The sequence below is a fragment of the Muscardinus avellanarius genome, assembly GCF_963383645.1.
Source record: "Muscardinus avellanarius genome assembly, chromosome: 11".
NCBI lineage: Eukaryota > Metazoa > Chordata > Mammalia > Rodentia > Gliridae > Muscardinus > Muscardinus avellanarius.
This window is the reverse complement of record NC_137797.1, coordinates 76,365,451-76,382,152: the sequence shown is the minus strand read 5'-3', so window position 1 is coordinate 76,382,152 and position 16,702 is coordinate 76,365,451. Positions and strand designations below refer to the sequence as shown.

The following is a 16,702-nucleotide window of genomic DNA, read 5'->3' as shown; positions in this document are numbered from 1 at the left end:
ATCCTCCTGTCTCAGCCTTCAAGTATTGGTATTACAGGCATGTGTTACCATGCTGTGTTATCTAAATTTTTACGAATTTCCACTGGGTATATAAGTTCATAGAGTGGCAAGAGTGTGTCTTACATATGAATAAATTCCTCTCACTGCCTACTTCACACAGTGTCTTGCACACAATAAGCCATCAAGATGTAGTTACTAATTTATCTTTATATCCATGACATTACTGAGAAAAACAGAATTCTCAAATTGTTGTTTCATTTTTTATTTATTTATTTATTTATTTATTTGTTTGTTTGTTTGTTTATTGCAGTACTGGGATGGAACCCCGGGGCATGCTACCTCCAAGCTATACCTCCCAGCCCTATTTTTATTCTTTATTTTGAAACAGGATCTCACTGAGTTGCAAAGGGCCTCACTAAGTAGCTGAGGCTGGCCACGAAACGCGATCCTCCTGTCTCAACCTCCCAAATGCTGGGATTACAAGCATATGCCATCACACCTGGCTTCAAATTGTTATTTTAAGTGAAAGACTATAGCACAGAGCTATCTGTTGAGGTTGTGAACTCACTAGTTCCACTGAGGAGGGTATGGAATAACTGACCTAGGTCACTGACCCTCTACCGTATTTCATGCCACGTCTTTCTACTCCAAAATTGTAGGAGTAGGAGGTGGGTTGTGGAGACAGATAACTTCACTAGAGAAAAGAATTGAAGTTAAGGAGAGTTCCATCCAATAGCTGGTTTGAATAATGCCCAAAGTTAAAACCCAGGTCGTCTGCAGTGTGGAAGAGCAGCAGAGCATAGTAAAGACAGATCTGCTGCTAGCCCTTCATGCTAATTAAAAAGTCCGGGTGGATATAGGCCTGCACCAAGAAACCCACGTCAGCTGCCATCATCCTCTTAGCCAGATGCCTTGGTGCATCTGCACAACTGTATTTTGTAGGTTAGGGAAATCACAACCCAGAGTCAGGCTGCCTGGGATGGGAGCTCAGCTCCCAAACAGCTTTTCTACATGATACTGAATCTATGCTCAATTCTCTACTTCTTTTATATAGAAAATGAGCAAGATTATAGTATATTGTGATAATAAGAAAGATTAAATAGATACTAGTCTCTTTTATGTTAATATTTATGTGGGTCAAACCTTACAGTTGAATATTCTGTACCTTCAAAAAGCTAGAAAGTCTCATTCAGAATTATATGCAACATTGATGAACAAGAAAGGAGTGTGAGTGCTGCAAATGTGAACGACTTAACTTTATGTGATATAAAACCAATGTGCAAAATGATGAAAGGGTGGGATATTCGTGAGTCACTCATTCATGCTTTGATTTTGGATTTAAAATGAACAGAGAGATTGTTCCTGCTCTTTAAGAAAATTATTTAGCCTGCTTCTCTGAATACAGAGCAAAATAAATTATAATATAAAAGCTACATCCTTAGGATTTTGCTTCATTCTGGAAGAACTAACCGCTCCAGTGGCTAAAACCACCTTTCAGCAAAAAGAACTACTTCCAAATAGGAATTCTCATGTATATTCCACACACTTAAAAAGTTAAGAAAAACATTTCAAGAACACCTCAGGGTACTGTACCATGCCCAGCTGGAGAGATTATTTGCCCAATGAATGGATTTCATTGTATTGCTTCAGAAATGAGAAGCAGCAGACATCTTCTTGCTCATTAGTACCTGTGACTCCTTCAGTCCCAAGTTGATGGCAAGTTTCTTTCGATCTGTTTTGCTGATGTATTTCTGCTTCTGAAACATTTTCTCCAGCGCCTTTCTCTGGTCTTCAGAAAACACAGCTCTTCTTAAGATGCCCCTCCGAGCTTTGGAATTAGAGTCATGTGTCAGCAGAGGCAGAGCACTCTCTTCTCCTGCAGGGGGTAGAAGAGAGATACAGAGTCCAGTTAGAACTAGAGAGGGGTCACTCTGTCTTTTCCAGGACCACATGGTATTTTCCTACTCTACCACAGGAAAACCATCTCATCTTTTTAACCTTGTCTTGGTTATAGATCCCTTTGAGCATCTGATAAGTGCTCATTGCTCCCAGTGAAAAGGGAGGTAGGGGGAGGGAAGGGCCCTAAACTTGCCCTCCAGTTTTGTGTGCCATTTTACAAAGCGCAGTGTAGAACAAGTAGCAGCTTTTTAAAATCCTTTGTTCTTCTCTAATTCTTTATACGTTAATTTATTTGATCATTCACTGTTTTCTACAAATTTTTGAATGGTTACCATATGCAAGGCCCTCTGCCTAATACTATTCATTGAAAAATAAAACATATGCCGGGTGTGGTGGTGCAGGCTTGTAATCCCAGCATTTGGGAGGCTGAGACAGGAGTATCGCAGTTCACGGACAGCCTCAGCTACTTCCTAGTGAGGCCCTTTGCAACTCAGTGAGACCTTGTTTCAAAATAAAGACTAAAAAATAGGGCTGGGGGTGTCTCTTGGAGGTAGAATGCCCCTGGGTTCCATCCCCAGAACCACAAAAAAAAAAAGGAAAAAGAAAAAGAAAACATGTTTTATTGTCCTCATTACCTACAAAAATCAAGTTGGAGGGCATTTGTTGAACCAACAATTCAAGTATCATGAGGGAGCTTTCCTAAGGACAGTGCTTTGGCAGCATAAAACAAAAGGTTGGATCTAAATCTGGGATGCCAGAGAAAATCTGTAAGAGTCCGAGATGTTTAATCTAAGAACCAAAGAGAGAGCTGGAGGATTGATTCTCTATAACCTCTCCTGCACTGTCCCACCAACCACCAACTCCTTGAAGTCAGAGACAATTTCCACTTCTGCTTTTTGTGACTAGCACAATATTGGTTCCCACCCTCTGAGAATTTATACATAATCATCATTTATTCACTTATTTTGCTCTGCTGGGTATGACAGGCAGAGTGATAAACCCTGGTACCGCTTCTGCCTGCAAAGATGTCCAAGTCCTAAACCCCAGGACCTACGATGTATGGCAAGGGAGAACTAAGATTGCAAGGAATTAGTGTTGCTAATCAATTGCCCTCGAGATGAGAATATCCCAGCGTATCCAGGTGGGCCCAGTGTAATCACAAGAGTCCTAGTAAGTGGTAGAGGTAGGCAATGTAGGTAGTAGGAAGAGGTTTGAAGAGGGTATACTTCTTTCTTTAAAGATGGAGAAGGGACCCTGATCCTGGAGGAGCTGAAAAGAGCAAAATAAATAAATAAATAAATAAATAAATAAATAAATAAATAAATAAAATTAATTCTCTCCAGAACCTGCTGATATTTTGATTTTAGCCCAATAAAACCCATTTGAAGGTTTTTTTTCTCAGGAACTGTAGGATAATAAGTAAGTATATGTTTTAAGACAAAGTTTGTGAACCATTCTCCCTATCTTAAATAAAATGGAGCTTAGCAAATTAAGCAATTGTGTTTAAGGTCACATAGCTAAGGTGTCAAGCCCCCCAAAACGGATACCAAAACAAATGCTCTTGACCCTACACGATGCTAACATGATCTGATTTGAAATGTAGAAGGAAAATGACAATAAAAAATCTTGTTAACTCAGCTGGTGTAGTACTAACCACCTGTGATCCCAGTACTTGGGAGGCTGAGACAGGTGGATCAAAGGTTCAAGGCCAGCCTTAGCAACATAGTGAGACTCTCAGCAACCTAGTAAGACTCTGATACAAAATAAAAACATAAAAAGGGTGTAGCTCAGAGGCTGAGTACTCCTGGATTCAATCCCTGGTACCAGTAAAAAAAATCTTGCTTTCTTCTAAAATCTGATTTCTTTCTTTCCTACTCATCTAAAAGATTGTGGACATCTCCCAGCTAGTGCTTCTGCCTTTGGATACAGTGCACCCCACATTCTTCCAGCTCTGTAACTCCACATCTCATTAGAATTGGAATGTAATTGAGCCTGATTCTCTACAGAGGTCCACTTTCAGGGATGATCCCTTTCCATTCACCCTCACATAGGATCTTAGATAGTTCTTCTATGGTACTCGTGCATTCTTTTCACCTGTCTCATGAAAAGATCATGCTTTGAAGTCAGGTTTTGACACTTGGATTCACTATTATTTTTTAATAGTCTTTTGCCATCAAAGACTTGAGAAGTTTGTTATTGTTGTGAAATATTGGTCAATAATAAAAATATTTTGAAATCTCAGTAAGCTCATCTTTTTTAAAAGGATTTTCTTCTCTCAATATCCTTGGTATGAAGATCTATGACTTCACTTTTCTGTATTATTTTAGAGTAGAGCTTAACTAGGTAGGATGGTATCTCTAAAGGAAGCCTCAGGACTAAGGGTTATGGAGTGCAGAATAACTGGGTTTAGATCCCAGTACTTAGTCTGATCTTATATAGATGCTCCAAGGACTCGATGAAATAGCATAAAGTTATTTCAGTGCCTAGCCCACATTAAGGATCCCACAATTCTACTTTACTTCCCCCGGTTGGATTTCTTTACAAGAATCATATGCCCCAGTTTTCAGTCAAGACGGAAGAAGAAATGTACAGAGTAGTCGAGGCCCAAAGACACACGAAGAACACAGAGCTCAGCTGACACCAAGGCCTTCTGAATTCAGTTCTTGACAACTTCCTTTGCATTCTGGAATTTTTAATTTGTAACATTATCCAACTGGCCATTATTATGTCTGTTGACATTAAAACTTAGTAGAAAAATTCTTAATATGTATAGGCAAACAAATGCATAAGTAAAAGATACAACTGATAAAATGTTTAAAAACTGTTAAAGATGAGGATCAGAGAGCAGCAAATGAGTACTTACACTATAATTTTAAAGAACAATGCATAATATAGACAGTATGCTTACTACTAAGTAAAACTTCAAAGAAAAAAAGACTGAAAAGGAAAAATTAAGCCCTAGGATAGACTATTTTAGAACTATAGACAAAGAATTCATGCTTACTACCTACATTTTAAATTTGATACTATTTCATAATGGAAATAAGCAAATACATAGCAAGCTTATAGGAAATAACTTGGCAAAGTTGTTTAGTTGCTGTTGAGTGATAGGCAAGGATAAAACCAATTCATCCTTAAGTTGCTTACCATTGATAAGGAGAGGCCCAAGAAGAAAACAGACGGCCAGAGACAGACAAGTGCCACACATCACAGCACAGGAGGCCTGTACACACCAGGTTAGAAGCTGTCTGGGGGGACAACAAAGTTGGACTGGAGAGAGAAAGGGAGAGAGGGAGAAAGAGGGAGAGAGAGGGGGGGGAGAAGAGAGAGAAGAAGGGAGGAGAGAGGGGAGAGAGAGAGGGAAAGAGGAAAAGGGAGAGGGAGGAAGCGAGGATAGAGGGGGCAGAGGGAGAGGAGGAGGGAGAGAGAAGGAAGGAGGGAGGGGGGAAGGGGAGGGAGATGCAGACACACACTGGAGGACTAGTGGGTCCTGGGCTGACAATCTTGGGAAAGGCAGGCAGAGGCGTGAAGTCAGATGAGAACAGGCATGGAGCAGGGTGGGTCTAGGAAGATCACACAGCCGGATATTCCAGATTGCAGGGTATGACTTGGAAGAACACAGGAGAAAAACTAGGAAGTTAGATTAGGGCCAAGGGTGAATTAAACAAGTTTAGGTTATGATTTGACGAGACCTTTTTTAAGAAGACAAGACAAACCTAGAATTTCAGAAAGACAAATATTTTGGAAGTTAATAAAACTTTTCAAATCTAGATGTAGAGCCCAAAGTAAATTTTTAATCATATATAAGTAGCATAAAAATATCCACAGTTATTATTTTTCTAAGTAGAGTTTATAAGTAAGGCTCATGATTCTCTTCTACTTAGCATCTTAAAACCAGAAAAATGTTCACTGAAATTCCCCCAAAACTTTTAATAGAAACCCAAAGATTTTCCCAATTACTTATTTTTAATTAAAGAGAAAGAATATTCCCATCAAGGAAATCTCCAAATACATTATTCCCACCAATGCAGCAAATACTGTTTTGAGTGCATGAGCAGGAACCAGATCTCTAAATCTAAAAGAGAAACCAGGGACAATTGTAAAGGTTGAAGTACTAACTCCTAGGTCTGTTTTTCAGATTCAGTGCCACAATATGATCAAGAATGCAACCAATGAGCTGGGCATGGTGGTGCATGCCTGTGTTCCAATACTTGGGAGGCTACCACAAGAGGATCACAAGTTCAAGACCAGCCTCAGTAACTTAGTGAGACTCTTGAGACTTTCAGCAACCTACAGAGACCCTGCTTCAAAACAAAAAATCAAAAAGGGCTTGGAGTATAACTCAGGGCTACAGTATCACTGGGTTCAATCCCTATTACCCACCCCTCACCCCACAGACACTACAATCAATAAATAACAAAGAAATATTTTAAAGGTAAGGAATACTGCATTCTTTCTTTCTTGCAAGTTGCCTAGTTTCTTTCAGTGAAGTTCTCAGTATACAAATCATGCTTGTTTTCCTAAAGGGATATTCTCTGTGTTCCTATGAGAACATTCCAGTGCTGTCATCACCACCATGGCTGTTCCTCCCCATGTCTTATACATGGGCTATGGAGCTAACCATAAACCACGTGGATGAACATAAACCGACCTTACTTGTACACCTAACAAGTGGTTGTCCAAATTTACACCTGTAAAATATACGATGGTCTTCAAAAAGTTGTTGTTGACTAAAAAATCTCTCAAAAGCTAATGAGAAGCTATATGAAACAAACACCTGAAACTATTCCTGAATTCATGACAAATAGACTTATATGGAGACTTTGAGATAACAAAAAATAATGCAAAAGAAAATAGATAATGGAGTAGGGGGTAAGGTATGCAGCAGAGGTGAGGTTTTAATAATTAACTGGAGCTTCCAATTCAAGGTGCTCCAGGCTATGTCTGAGAATATCTCAGTATTAGTATTATTTCCATTAATCCTCCATACATACTTGGGGCTCACTGTGCAGATGTATGTGCTAACTGCATGCATCATGTCATGTAATCTTTACAACAATCCCCTGAGATATATATCGCTGCCCCTCATTTTCCATAGGAAAAAATGGAGGCTCCAGAGAGTTAAACTGTGTGATTGGGTGCACTCATCAAAGCAGAGCAAAGCAAAACAATGCTCTTTAAAATTACATAAGAGATTTTCAAAGTTGTAAGTGGGCAGGAAAAAAGGTAGGGAGGTTGGAAGAGTCTTTAAAATGGCAAAATACCCTGGGATAGAAAACTTTAGAGGCATGATTCTCTGAGTCCTGTGATGCTCTCCATCACCATCCTCCAGATGAGCTCTGTGTGAGTGGCGTAAGGAAGGGCACAACAAATGGAGCTGTTCTGGATGTGTGTGATACTGTTGAAAATAAAGGTGGGGAGAGATGGAGAAGCCAGCATTAAATAATCCACTGGCCCTCACTGCCTCTCTCTCTCTTGCCTTGACCTTTGGAAAATGGCTTAGCTGGAGACAGGACAGTGCTATTTATAGCATCCAGCAAGCCCTGCAGAACAAAGAGGGATCCTGTCATTTTCTATATTTCACCTAAGAGCAGCTAGCTACAATTCTGCTCCTTCTTTTTTCTTTTCCTTTTTTTTTTTCTTATTGGGGATTGAACCCAGGGACATTTTATGTCTGAGCTACACTCCCAGCCCTTTATGAGGTTTTCTGTTTTGTTTTTGAGACAGAGTCTCACTAAGTTATTGAGACTCTTGCTGCATTACTGAGCCTATCCTCAAACCTGAAATCCTCCGGTCTCAGCCTCCCAAGTACTGGGATTACAGGCATGAAGCACCATGCCTGGTGTCTGCCCTATCTTTCTACCACTGTAATCCAACAGAATTCTATCGCAGGAACAGTAGCACCAGTAATTTGTGTAGAGTCGAGTTACCTGGGCTCACCCTTGCTATGGTCCTGACCTGCTCACTTTTACCTGTTAAGTTCCAGCCTCTGTTTCATCCTTTCTGTGCTACCCTGGGGTCACAGCAGGCCAAGGGGTGCTCTGTATATCTCACTCCTGCTTAGCTGTGTCGTTTTCAGGTGTACTTTCTGAGTTTTCAGTTTTCCATAATAAAAACCAATTCATAACCCAGTACCCCTCTCTGACTTGGTGTTATACATAGAATGGCCCCTAAAGAATTTACAAATTGGTGTTTTGAGTTGATGTCATTGAGTTATGAGGGTTTTAATCTCAGCAGTGGATAAATCTACTGTAATACCGGTGGTGGCCCAGACTTGTAGTAGGGTGTAGCTGAAGAAGGTGGGTCCTTGGGGGCGAAGCCTTGGGATTCTATATGGTTCCTCCTCTCTCTTGAGTTTTTGTTTCTGGCCTCCATGATGTGAGGAGCACAGCCCATGTGTTCTCCTTCTTGCTTTGCCCTGAGAGCTGCAGTCCCTGGCCTCTCATGGACTGAACCCCAATATCTCCAAGGAAAACTATGAGCAAATAAGTTTTTCTTCCTCTAAGTTGTATGGTCAGATCTTTTAGATTATAGCTATGAAAATGCTGACAAATGCATTTGATAAGGAAAGTGATGGCACAAGTTTATAGAACACCACAGACTCTAGACCTCTCTGAGCTTTTAGCAAATCGTACATAGTATTATTTCTGGATAAGACAAGCTGGAGGCTACCAACCACCCTTTCAGAAACAGAATTCTTTCATTCCTTTAATGGATTCAATAGCTTCTCAGAGCTAAAGAGACAAGAGGTCATTTGTTTAATCCAGGCCTCACAACCAGCCAGCCAACACCATCAGCCTCCATTAACCATTTCATTATTACAAACATCAAATATGTGTCTCTCCCTAATGGCACTGGCTTCCCTCAGCTGTGGGAGAGTTCTCGTCTGTGGGCTCATCTTTTCCTGCAACAGCATTCCCAACCATTGCAACTTCCCATCTCCGACTTTCAGAGGGTTCTCTCCTTAGGGTCTTCTCTTCAATAAAAAGCTTCCTTGCCCTTTTTCTATCTTCTAGTGTGTGTGAATGCACATTGGTGTGTGTGTGTGTGTGTGTGTGTGTGTGTGTGTGTGTGTGTGTGTGAAAGCGTGTGTCTATCTAGTTCTTATGTAATCTGTAGATTTGAAGTTTTAAGAATGAACAGACAGCATTTGCCTAAACTGTGTATATCTTATCATATTTTTATTTTATTTTTGGTACTGGGACTGAGCCCAGGGAATTCTACCTCTGAGCTACACACCAGGCCCTTTTTATTTTATTTTATTTTTTATTTTGAAACAAGGTCTAAGTTTCTGAGACTGGCCTGGAACCTGTGATCCTCCTGGCTCAGATTCCCAAGTGCTGGTACTACCACCATGCCCTGACTAACCTGTCTATTTAAGTGAAAAACCTAACCATGGTGCATGTCTGTAATCTCAGCTTGATTTGCTATAAATGTCCCTTATATCAAGTCTGAATTTAACATCTTTTAATCTCTACTCTTTGGTCCTAATTTACCCTTTATATTTATATTTTATACAGCACATATAATTTGAAGATATTTCTCATGTTCTCTCTTTTGAGCCAAGAATACCCAATTTATTTCAAAATTCCTGACTAGTCATAGAGATTCTTTACTATTTTAGTTGCTGCTTACCTCTTAGTCTGGTCTTTATACGTTTGCTCAATATAACTTTTGTGGTGGGTATCCAGAGTTGAGCAGGTGTAGTCATTTGACCATTTCTGCATCCAGTAGGACTAATCTGAATATTCCATTGCTAAAAGCACAATCCAATACCCTCACCTGGTTCTGTAGACACACACTGAACTCACGGTATATCCCTTGACAGATATGCTCTGTTGGGCCCATTCTCCTCCTCCCCTTTGCTGTGATTGCACATTTGCTGTTGGGAACCTAAAATCAGGACTTTTAAAATAAGCACTACTAAATTTCATATCACATTCAAGCAAGGGCTGCAGACAAGATCAGTGATGAGCACTCCATGTTGCTATACAATTACCCCCCTCCCACTCTGTTATCTTATGCACTGAACATTTCGGGAGGAAAGGAACTCCATTCTAAGAACATTGCTCCAATACTTTCACTGCCTCTCTAGGAATTCTCAATAGAGCCATCAACTTGGAAAATCGATTGTCTTTGAGCTCTGGCTCCTTTAGACATTCTTCTTGGTTAACCGAATGCCACTGATCTATAGAACGCTCCTCCCTTCACTTTTGAGGAGTGAATACCTATATTCAACTTACTGCACAAAGTCGATTGTGTTTTAAACACCATAATTAGCCTTCTTACTCTACTAGGGAAAAAAGCTGCACCTCACCCCTCCCTCTGAACATCATACAGTGCTATTGTTAAATCTTCTCCATTAAAAAGGTGGGGTTTTTATGCAGCCTTTTGTGCATTTCCATCGGTCCTGTTCTGTTTCCTCAGCCTGCTCACCACTCCAGCTGAGAGCAGTAAAAGAGAAAAACAGCCAGGTCAGGTGGCAAGAATACTAATCAGAGCATTACCCACCTTAGACAGTGGAACCCATAGTATCAACTTGCATTAACAATAGGAATAATGTTCTTTCCCTGCTACCTTTAACAAAATCCAAAATTCAAACCTGGAGAGTATATTATGTTTTCTTAAGTTTTAACAAGAAAAGAAAAATGACAAAATGATCTTAAAATATATAGTATAAGTCCCTCTCCCAAGTAAAGGGCAAAACAATCTGTCTCAGAAAACGATTTTCCCTAATCTAACTTGTACGATGCTGCTCAAAGTTAGAACTTTGTCTTTCAAGACATAAAATTCTTGAAAGGTCAAATTCAAGTTGGGTACTTGAAGACAAAATGAAATAATTACCTGATTAACTCAATTAGCTAGCCTATGTAATTAAGATTTCTATATTTTTTCAGCAACTTTTTAAAAAAGTCATTATCTACATAATTTCCACAACTTTCCCTTTCACTGTAGCTGAAAAAAATGTGTTATTTTGAAAAGAACATAATGGATGCAATATCAAAGATTTTCCATGCACTGCTTTGGGGGAGAGGAGAACTATTACCACTGCCTTTTAATTTCCCCCACTGTATGTGTTGTACTTAAATAGCCTATTAAACTATTTACTGCATGTGAGAAGGGCACTGGGTGAATGATTGTTTCCACATTGCAACAAAGGGCCAATTGTAAACCTAAGAAGTTTAAGAAAAGTTAAATTAATATTAAACAAATGAATCATGCTAAGAGTCAAAACAATATTTCACTTGCATGGTTACAACTGTGTGGGTCTGATCCTATGCTTTTGGAAAGAGTGAAGTCAACATTATGAAACAATATTGAGCGACAGTGATTTCATCAGTTATTAAAAGTTTTCATATAAATCTTAATTTTGGCTGTTCAAGCTGAAACTTAATACAAGTTTACTTGGACAGTTCATTTTCCTTCCTTTGTAAGATGGAAAATAATTTAAAAGTCAGGGCATAAAACATTCTTATTATTTAAAAAAATCTAATAAATGCTTTGAGTGAAAAGGACTATGTGCCGATGTATACCTCATTAACTGTCCCTTGGTATCATGGTCACTTATGTAAAATTCTTTATTGACAACATAATTCTACTATTTCATTATTGGTTAGTGCCAATACAAGTGAACATTATAAACAAGAAAATAAGAAATTAATTTTGGAGTTTAACTGATAATAAGAGATACTATTTTTATTAAAAACACGTGTGAATCTCTAAACCATCTCAAAATGTCAACTGTAGAAAGGGAGACAAGCCAAATGTAGGATTTCCTATCCTGGGTCTGAGCTGTGCTGATTTCTAGCTTGTATAATTATTTTTTAAGAGAGGAACACAGGACTTTAAACTTCCAGGGATAAACATAATTTACAATAGTTATGCAAAAGACACAAAGTGGAAAGGACCAAGAAATAGATGGAGAAAAATGAGACCTGCCTAATCCTTTAAGCTGTTAAGAAGATGAATGTATCTAGAAAAAGTCTCTAGCATTGCTTGCATGTGTTCTCTTTACTAAACTGGCCCACCCTTTATGACTTAGAGATTCTTAAAATCATTATAAATTTGTGTGTGCACGCGTATGTGCGCACACACTTACACAAATGTTAGACATCCACCTGTTACATGCATCTTTCCTCCCATTTCTTCTTACCTGAACTGTACTGCTAGAAATTTTCTAAAGTAAAAGGCCAGTAGTATATCAAGGTGAAATAAATGAAATTACACATGGAACCTCTTTTAATTTCCTCTCCTGGAATCTAACACCAAAGATTTAATTCTGCAGAGATGCCACTATTATATTGTATCAGATATTTGGGGTTTAAGTCTCCACTACAGAAGTCTTTTGCCTGCTATTCTAATATATGGTGATAAATGTCTCCTCAATTTGCACAACAGTTTTCAATCGCCCTCATAGCAGACCACCTTGAAGGAGCGAGTAAAAGGTTTAGTCATGGTTTCTATTTTTCTATGTGATTTCAATGCATTCTAGTTAAATGGACAATTAATAGGTCACTTCCAAAATAGTAGTGTATCAGTCCTGGTTAATAAACAATCCCCACAGTTGATAATGGGCCCTATGTATTCAGCAAGTCCCCATATCCACTCAGCTCATCCACTAAACCCCCTTTCAGGTGCACTAGGTTGGTTATATGGGAAGATGAGCTAGGATCAGTCTATAAAAGTCAGTTTCATTCACTGCTTTATTTTTCAGCCAAGTGCTTTAAATGATGTCCAGAAATTCACTTGGAATGTGAGACAGGAGAAAAGACTGACACACAGAGCCTGGCTTTATGACCATACAAAAGGGCAACTGACCCTTGCCCAAGCCTTTTCCATGTGAAATGGTTCCTAAAGTTCATCTGCAGAGTGAAAAATCATGGTGAGGTCGCGTGTGGATGAGTCAAGTGAAAGTGGCGATTGGTCATGGGTCTGTCATCCATTGTGGCTGGGTCCCAGCCATGTAAAGTGCTCTGTGGGAAAGTGTCAGCCCCCTAAAGAGATGCTCAGAAGCCTGCAGCTCATTAAACGGCCAGCATTTGCTGCCTGACTTGTCAGGAATCGTTCTGTTGAGCAATGGCTCTCCTGAAACATTCATAAAACACATGCAGCAGGGCAGCAGGGATCTGAATTAATCCTGATGGAGCTCTGTACTTTGACCCGAGCCAACTTTAGTTTTGCTTTTCACCTGACAGAGCTGTTAACCTGAGTACATGTTTTCTGTTGGACAGCTGAAATAAATGCATCCCCTCCACTGGCCTTCTTTTTGCTAAACTCAAATTCTCTGCCTACATGTTACTATCTGACCTAGACATCTCAAGATCAAGGTGAACTTTACTTTCAGCTTGTCTTCGTGAGAGTGTGCTGCGGATATGGGAAAGCTTATCATCCTCCTTTCTAAGTGCAGACACTATTATAATTCTGCTTTAATAGTTTACAGAAGAGGGCTCTTGGAAACATTTCCTGCTGCTCTGCTTGGTTTTCTCCTTTAATGATCTTGATGATTTCAAATGATTTTCTGCGTACACCTAGTGACTTTCAGTGTAACAGTTTAAGCTGAATGGAAATTTTGTGTGGCACAGTTTCTTTGCCTGCCTTCCTTTCTTTTCTCCTTGAAGGAGTGTTGCTACACATTTCAGAAAGAGCCAAACCAGCCCCTCCGAGATCTTTTATATCAAATGGAAAACAAGTTGCTTTCCTTGGTGTGTCAGCCCTGGGTTTCAAAGCCATTAGAAACCGTGCACAATTGCTCACTGTGCTGAGGTTTGATAAATCTCTGGAAACCTCCTGAATAGGATCGCTGTGACTTTTAGTGAGGAATTAGCTCCTTGCCATTGCATTACCAATTAGCTTGCCTGAGCACATTAAATCCTGCTGCCTTGGTTTACAGAATAACTGAGGCATTGCTGATGAATCATTAAAAACTTACTTGGAAAAGCGGTGGGGGATGCAGGGTGCCGAAAGGACCCACCGCAGCATGCTGAGTAGAATGGAGGGGTGCTCAGAAGGAAAGGCTTGGAAGGCGCTGCAGAGAAAGCATTGATTTCATTGATTAGATGATTAGCCATTTCTTCTAGGCAACATTCAAAACTGCGGTTTCCTAAAAGGCATCGAGTAAAACACAACCCTCAAATAAATATTCTTGCTGTTCTTCCTTCATTCTCTGAGCCTTTACTCAGCTAAAACTTGTACTCAAATCAAGATCATTTTAAAGTAGCCTTCATCTAAGTGCTTATCAAATAATTCCATCAAGAGTTGGAAGACAGGGTAGAAAGGCTCTATCAAACACCGAACTTAATTACAACACTCAGTTGAGTCATAATTACAAATAATAAATATCTAATACTCCTTTATTTAAGACACCCTGGAGCAACACTGTTCACGCGCGATCTCTGGGATGCTGCAAATATCTGTATCAGCCCCATCCAATGTGGTGATAACTAACTATATGCAAGTACTGAGCTCTTGAAATGTGGCTACTGTGATGAGGTCAATGAATTTTTAACCCAAATTAATTTAAATTAAATAGACTCATGTGGCTTGGGATTATGATATTAAATAACAGCTCTAAATATTCTACTTACCAAAACTAATTTAAATGTTATGTGCTTATGTCTACTTTTGAAAGAGAGTATATACTTTACTGTTTAGTTTCAGAGGTTATTTGAAATACATGGTCAGTTGGATTCCTAAATTGGTAAAAATTAGTTTACTGAATAATTCCACAACAAAAAATGGTGTTTCTGATCACATTAACATGCATTAAAGTATTTGAGAATAATATTTTCTCAAGAGAAATCTAGTAAATGTGAAGGCATGAGAGTATGTTTAGAGTATAGTGAATTGCCATATAATTCTCTTCTCACTTTATTAAACTACATTATTCATTAAATTTCTAAGACATACACATGGGATAGTTATTATTATTATTGTAGAAAATGTATTTAAAAAATACCCATTTTGGTGTCCAAAAAGGTCTATAATTTTTGTAACATTTATTATAGATTATTCTAATATTTTGACAATAATATAATCATAGCAATGATGAATCACTTCATTTGAACTGAACATTTTGGGTGAAATTTTTAACTCCTTTCCTCTGTGAATAAAAAAATTCCAAAAAAGGATGTCCTGGAATGTGCATAATAACTCTCCTTTATTGAGAAGTTATTAGGTACCAGGCTTTAGTTAAGTGCTTTATATATACCATGTCCTTAATGCAATAGGTTTAATACAATATAAATGTGGATTGAGATTTCCTGAAGGTAGGTACTTGCTTTTACCATAGCATACCAAGAAGGGTGCCTAGTACAAAATGGTCAAATTCTTAGTAATTAAACAAATTATCTTCAAAAGTAAAAAATAGGAAACTTCTTGGCCTTCTTAGGAGAAAAACTGAGGATAAAATGTTAACCCATTTTTTGCTTCCCAACACAACCTGTAGAAAACATGGTATCTTCTATAACTAGTGACTTGAATTCTAAAACCTGGCACTCAAATAAGTATTCTTCTTATTCTCCCTTCATGTTCAAGTGACAACTTCTCTCCTTTTCTTAATCTCATAAGGGAATATTGTTTTGATGTGACATCATTCTTTTTTGAAGGAGTAATTTCAGACTCACATTTTAATCAGTTGATAAACATGTGATTATGTTCACCAATTTCTTTAATGCATATATCAAGACAAGAATATTACTCAATAAAAAATTATAGTACTTCAGGGTCCTGAAGGCCCTAAAATTACAAACTACTTATAAATGCATTTTCTTCCCATAATACAATGGGAAGTTGTCAACAGTAATGTTTGTACTTTTAAATATCTGGATTTCCAAAAATAAAGTTTTTAATGCTATTTTGAAAATATGGCAACTATGAAAAAGGCCTAAAAAGATTTATTTTGGTGTTCATAAAGTTCAATAAATTTTTTTTCTTCATTGTTATCAGAAGTTGTTCTAGTATTGACTATAAAACCATCATAGAAATGATGTCATTGCATTTGAATTTTACATCTTAAGTTATAAGAGTATGTAATTATTTATAAATATAAAACTTTCCTCATGTTTATTCTCAAGCATTTCTGTTAGCTACTATATCTCCCAAAATAAACATTCTATAGATAATGTATATAATTTAGATAATTAAATGATGCCTATTGCGTGATTAGACTTTTTCCCCTTGTTTTTGTTTTATTGTTTTTTGATAGGAAAATGTCACAACATTTCATTTACATAAATAAGTTAAACATTACCATGTTAGCTGAAAATACCACAAAAAATTTGTTTTTGTTCATTTGTTTTTAGTTCAAAATAGAACACAGGGGAAAAAATATACACTAAAGATACCGTTAAAATAATAATGCAAGCTATATATAAATTACAATTTTTTCTATCTAGCCAAAATATTTTTTAGTTTAATTCTGTGGCCCAAAAACTGGAAAAATGAAGGTTTTTAACATTAATGTTAAATTTAACCAGAAAAACATTTTTAATGGAATAGTCTGTTATATTACTACTATACATTGCCCTACAGGAAAGCCATAATCAAAATGACAGTATCAAAATATAAACTTACAAGAGTTTAATAAAAATCTACAGTAGTAATTCTAATTTCAGTTCAAGAACTTGTTTTCACAGTTTAGGATATGACCAGGCTTGAGGTCCTATTGTGTAGAATTTCTTTGTCATTTTAAATAATTTCTTTAAAGCACATATTTACACAGATTAGTCTGTTCCTGACTGCCATAGATAAATACACCTTGTTTGTGCTGGTTTATGTGGAAATCTCTGTGAAATTCCAATTTAAA

At 37.9% G+C, this 16,702-nt stretch overlaps 1 protein-coding gene across 1 annotated transcript in view; it reads right to left on the bottom strand.

Annotated features, from left to right (window-relative positions):
* The window catches only part of DBX2 (developing brain homeobox 2), a gene marked incomplete at both ends in the record, with an annotated part of 31,855 nt that overhangs the window by 4,587 nt on the left and 10,566 nt on the right, over positions 1–16,702 (bottom strand). Inside the window, 2 exons of the mRNA XM_080704907.1 lie at positions 1,689–1,876; positions 13,829–13,999. Coding sequence (XP_080561033.1) covers positions 1,689–1,876; positions 13,829–13,999 — 359 coding nt within the window. The remainder of the gene's footprint in view (positions 1–1,688; positions 1,877–13,828; positions 14,000–16,702) is intronic.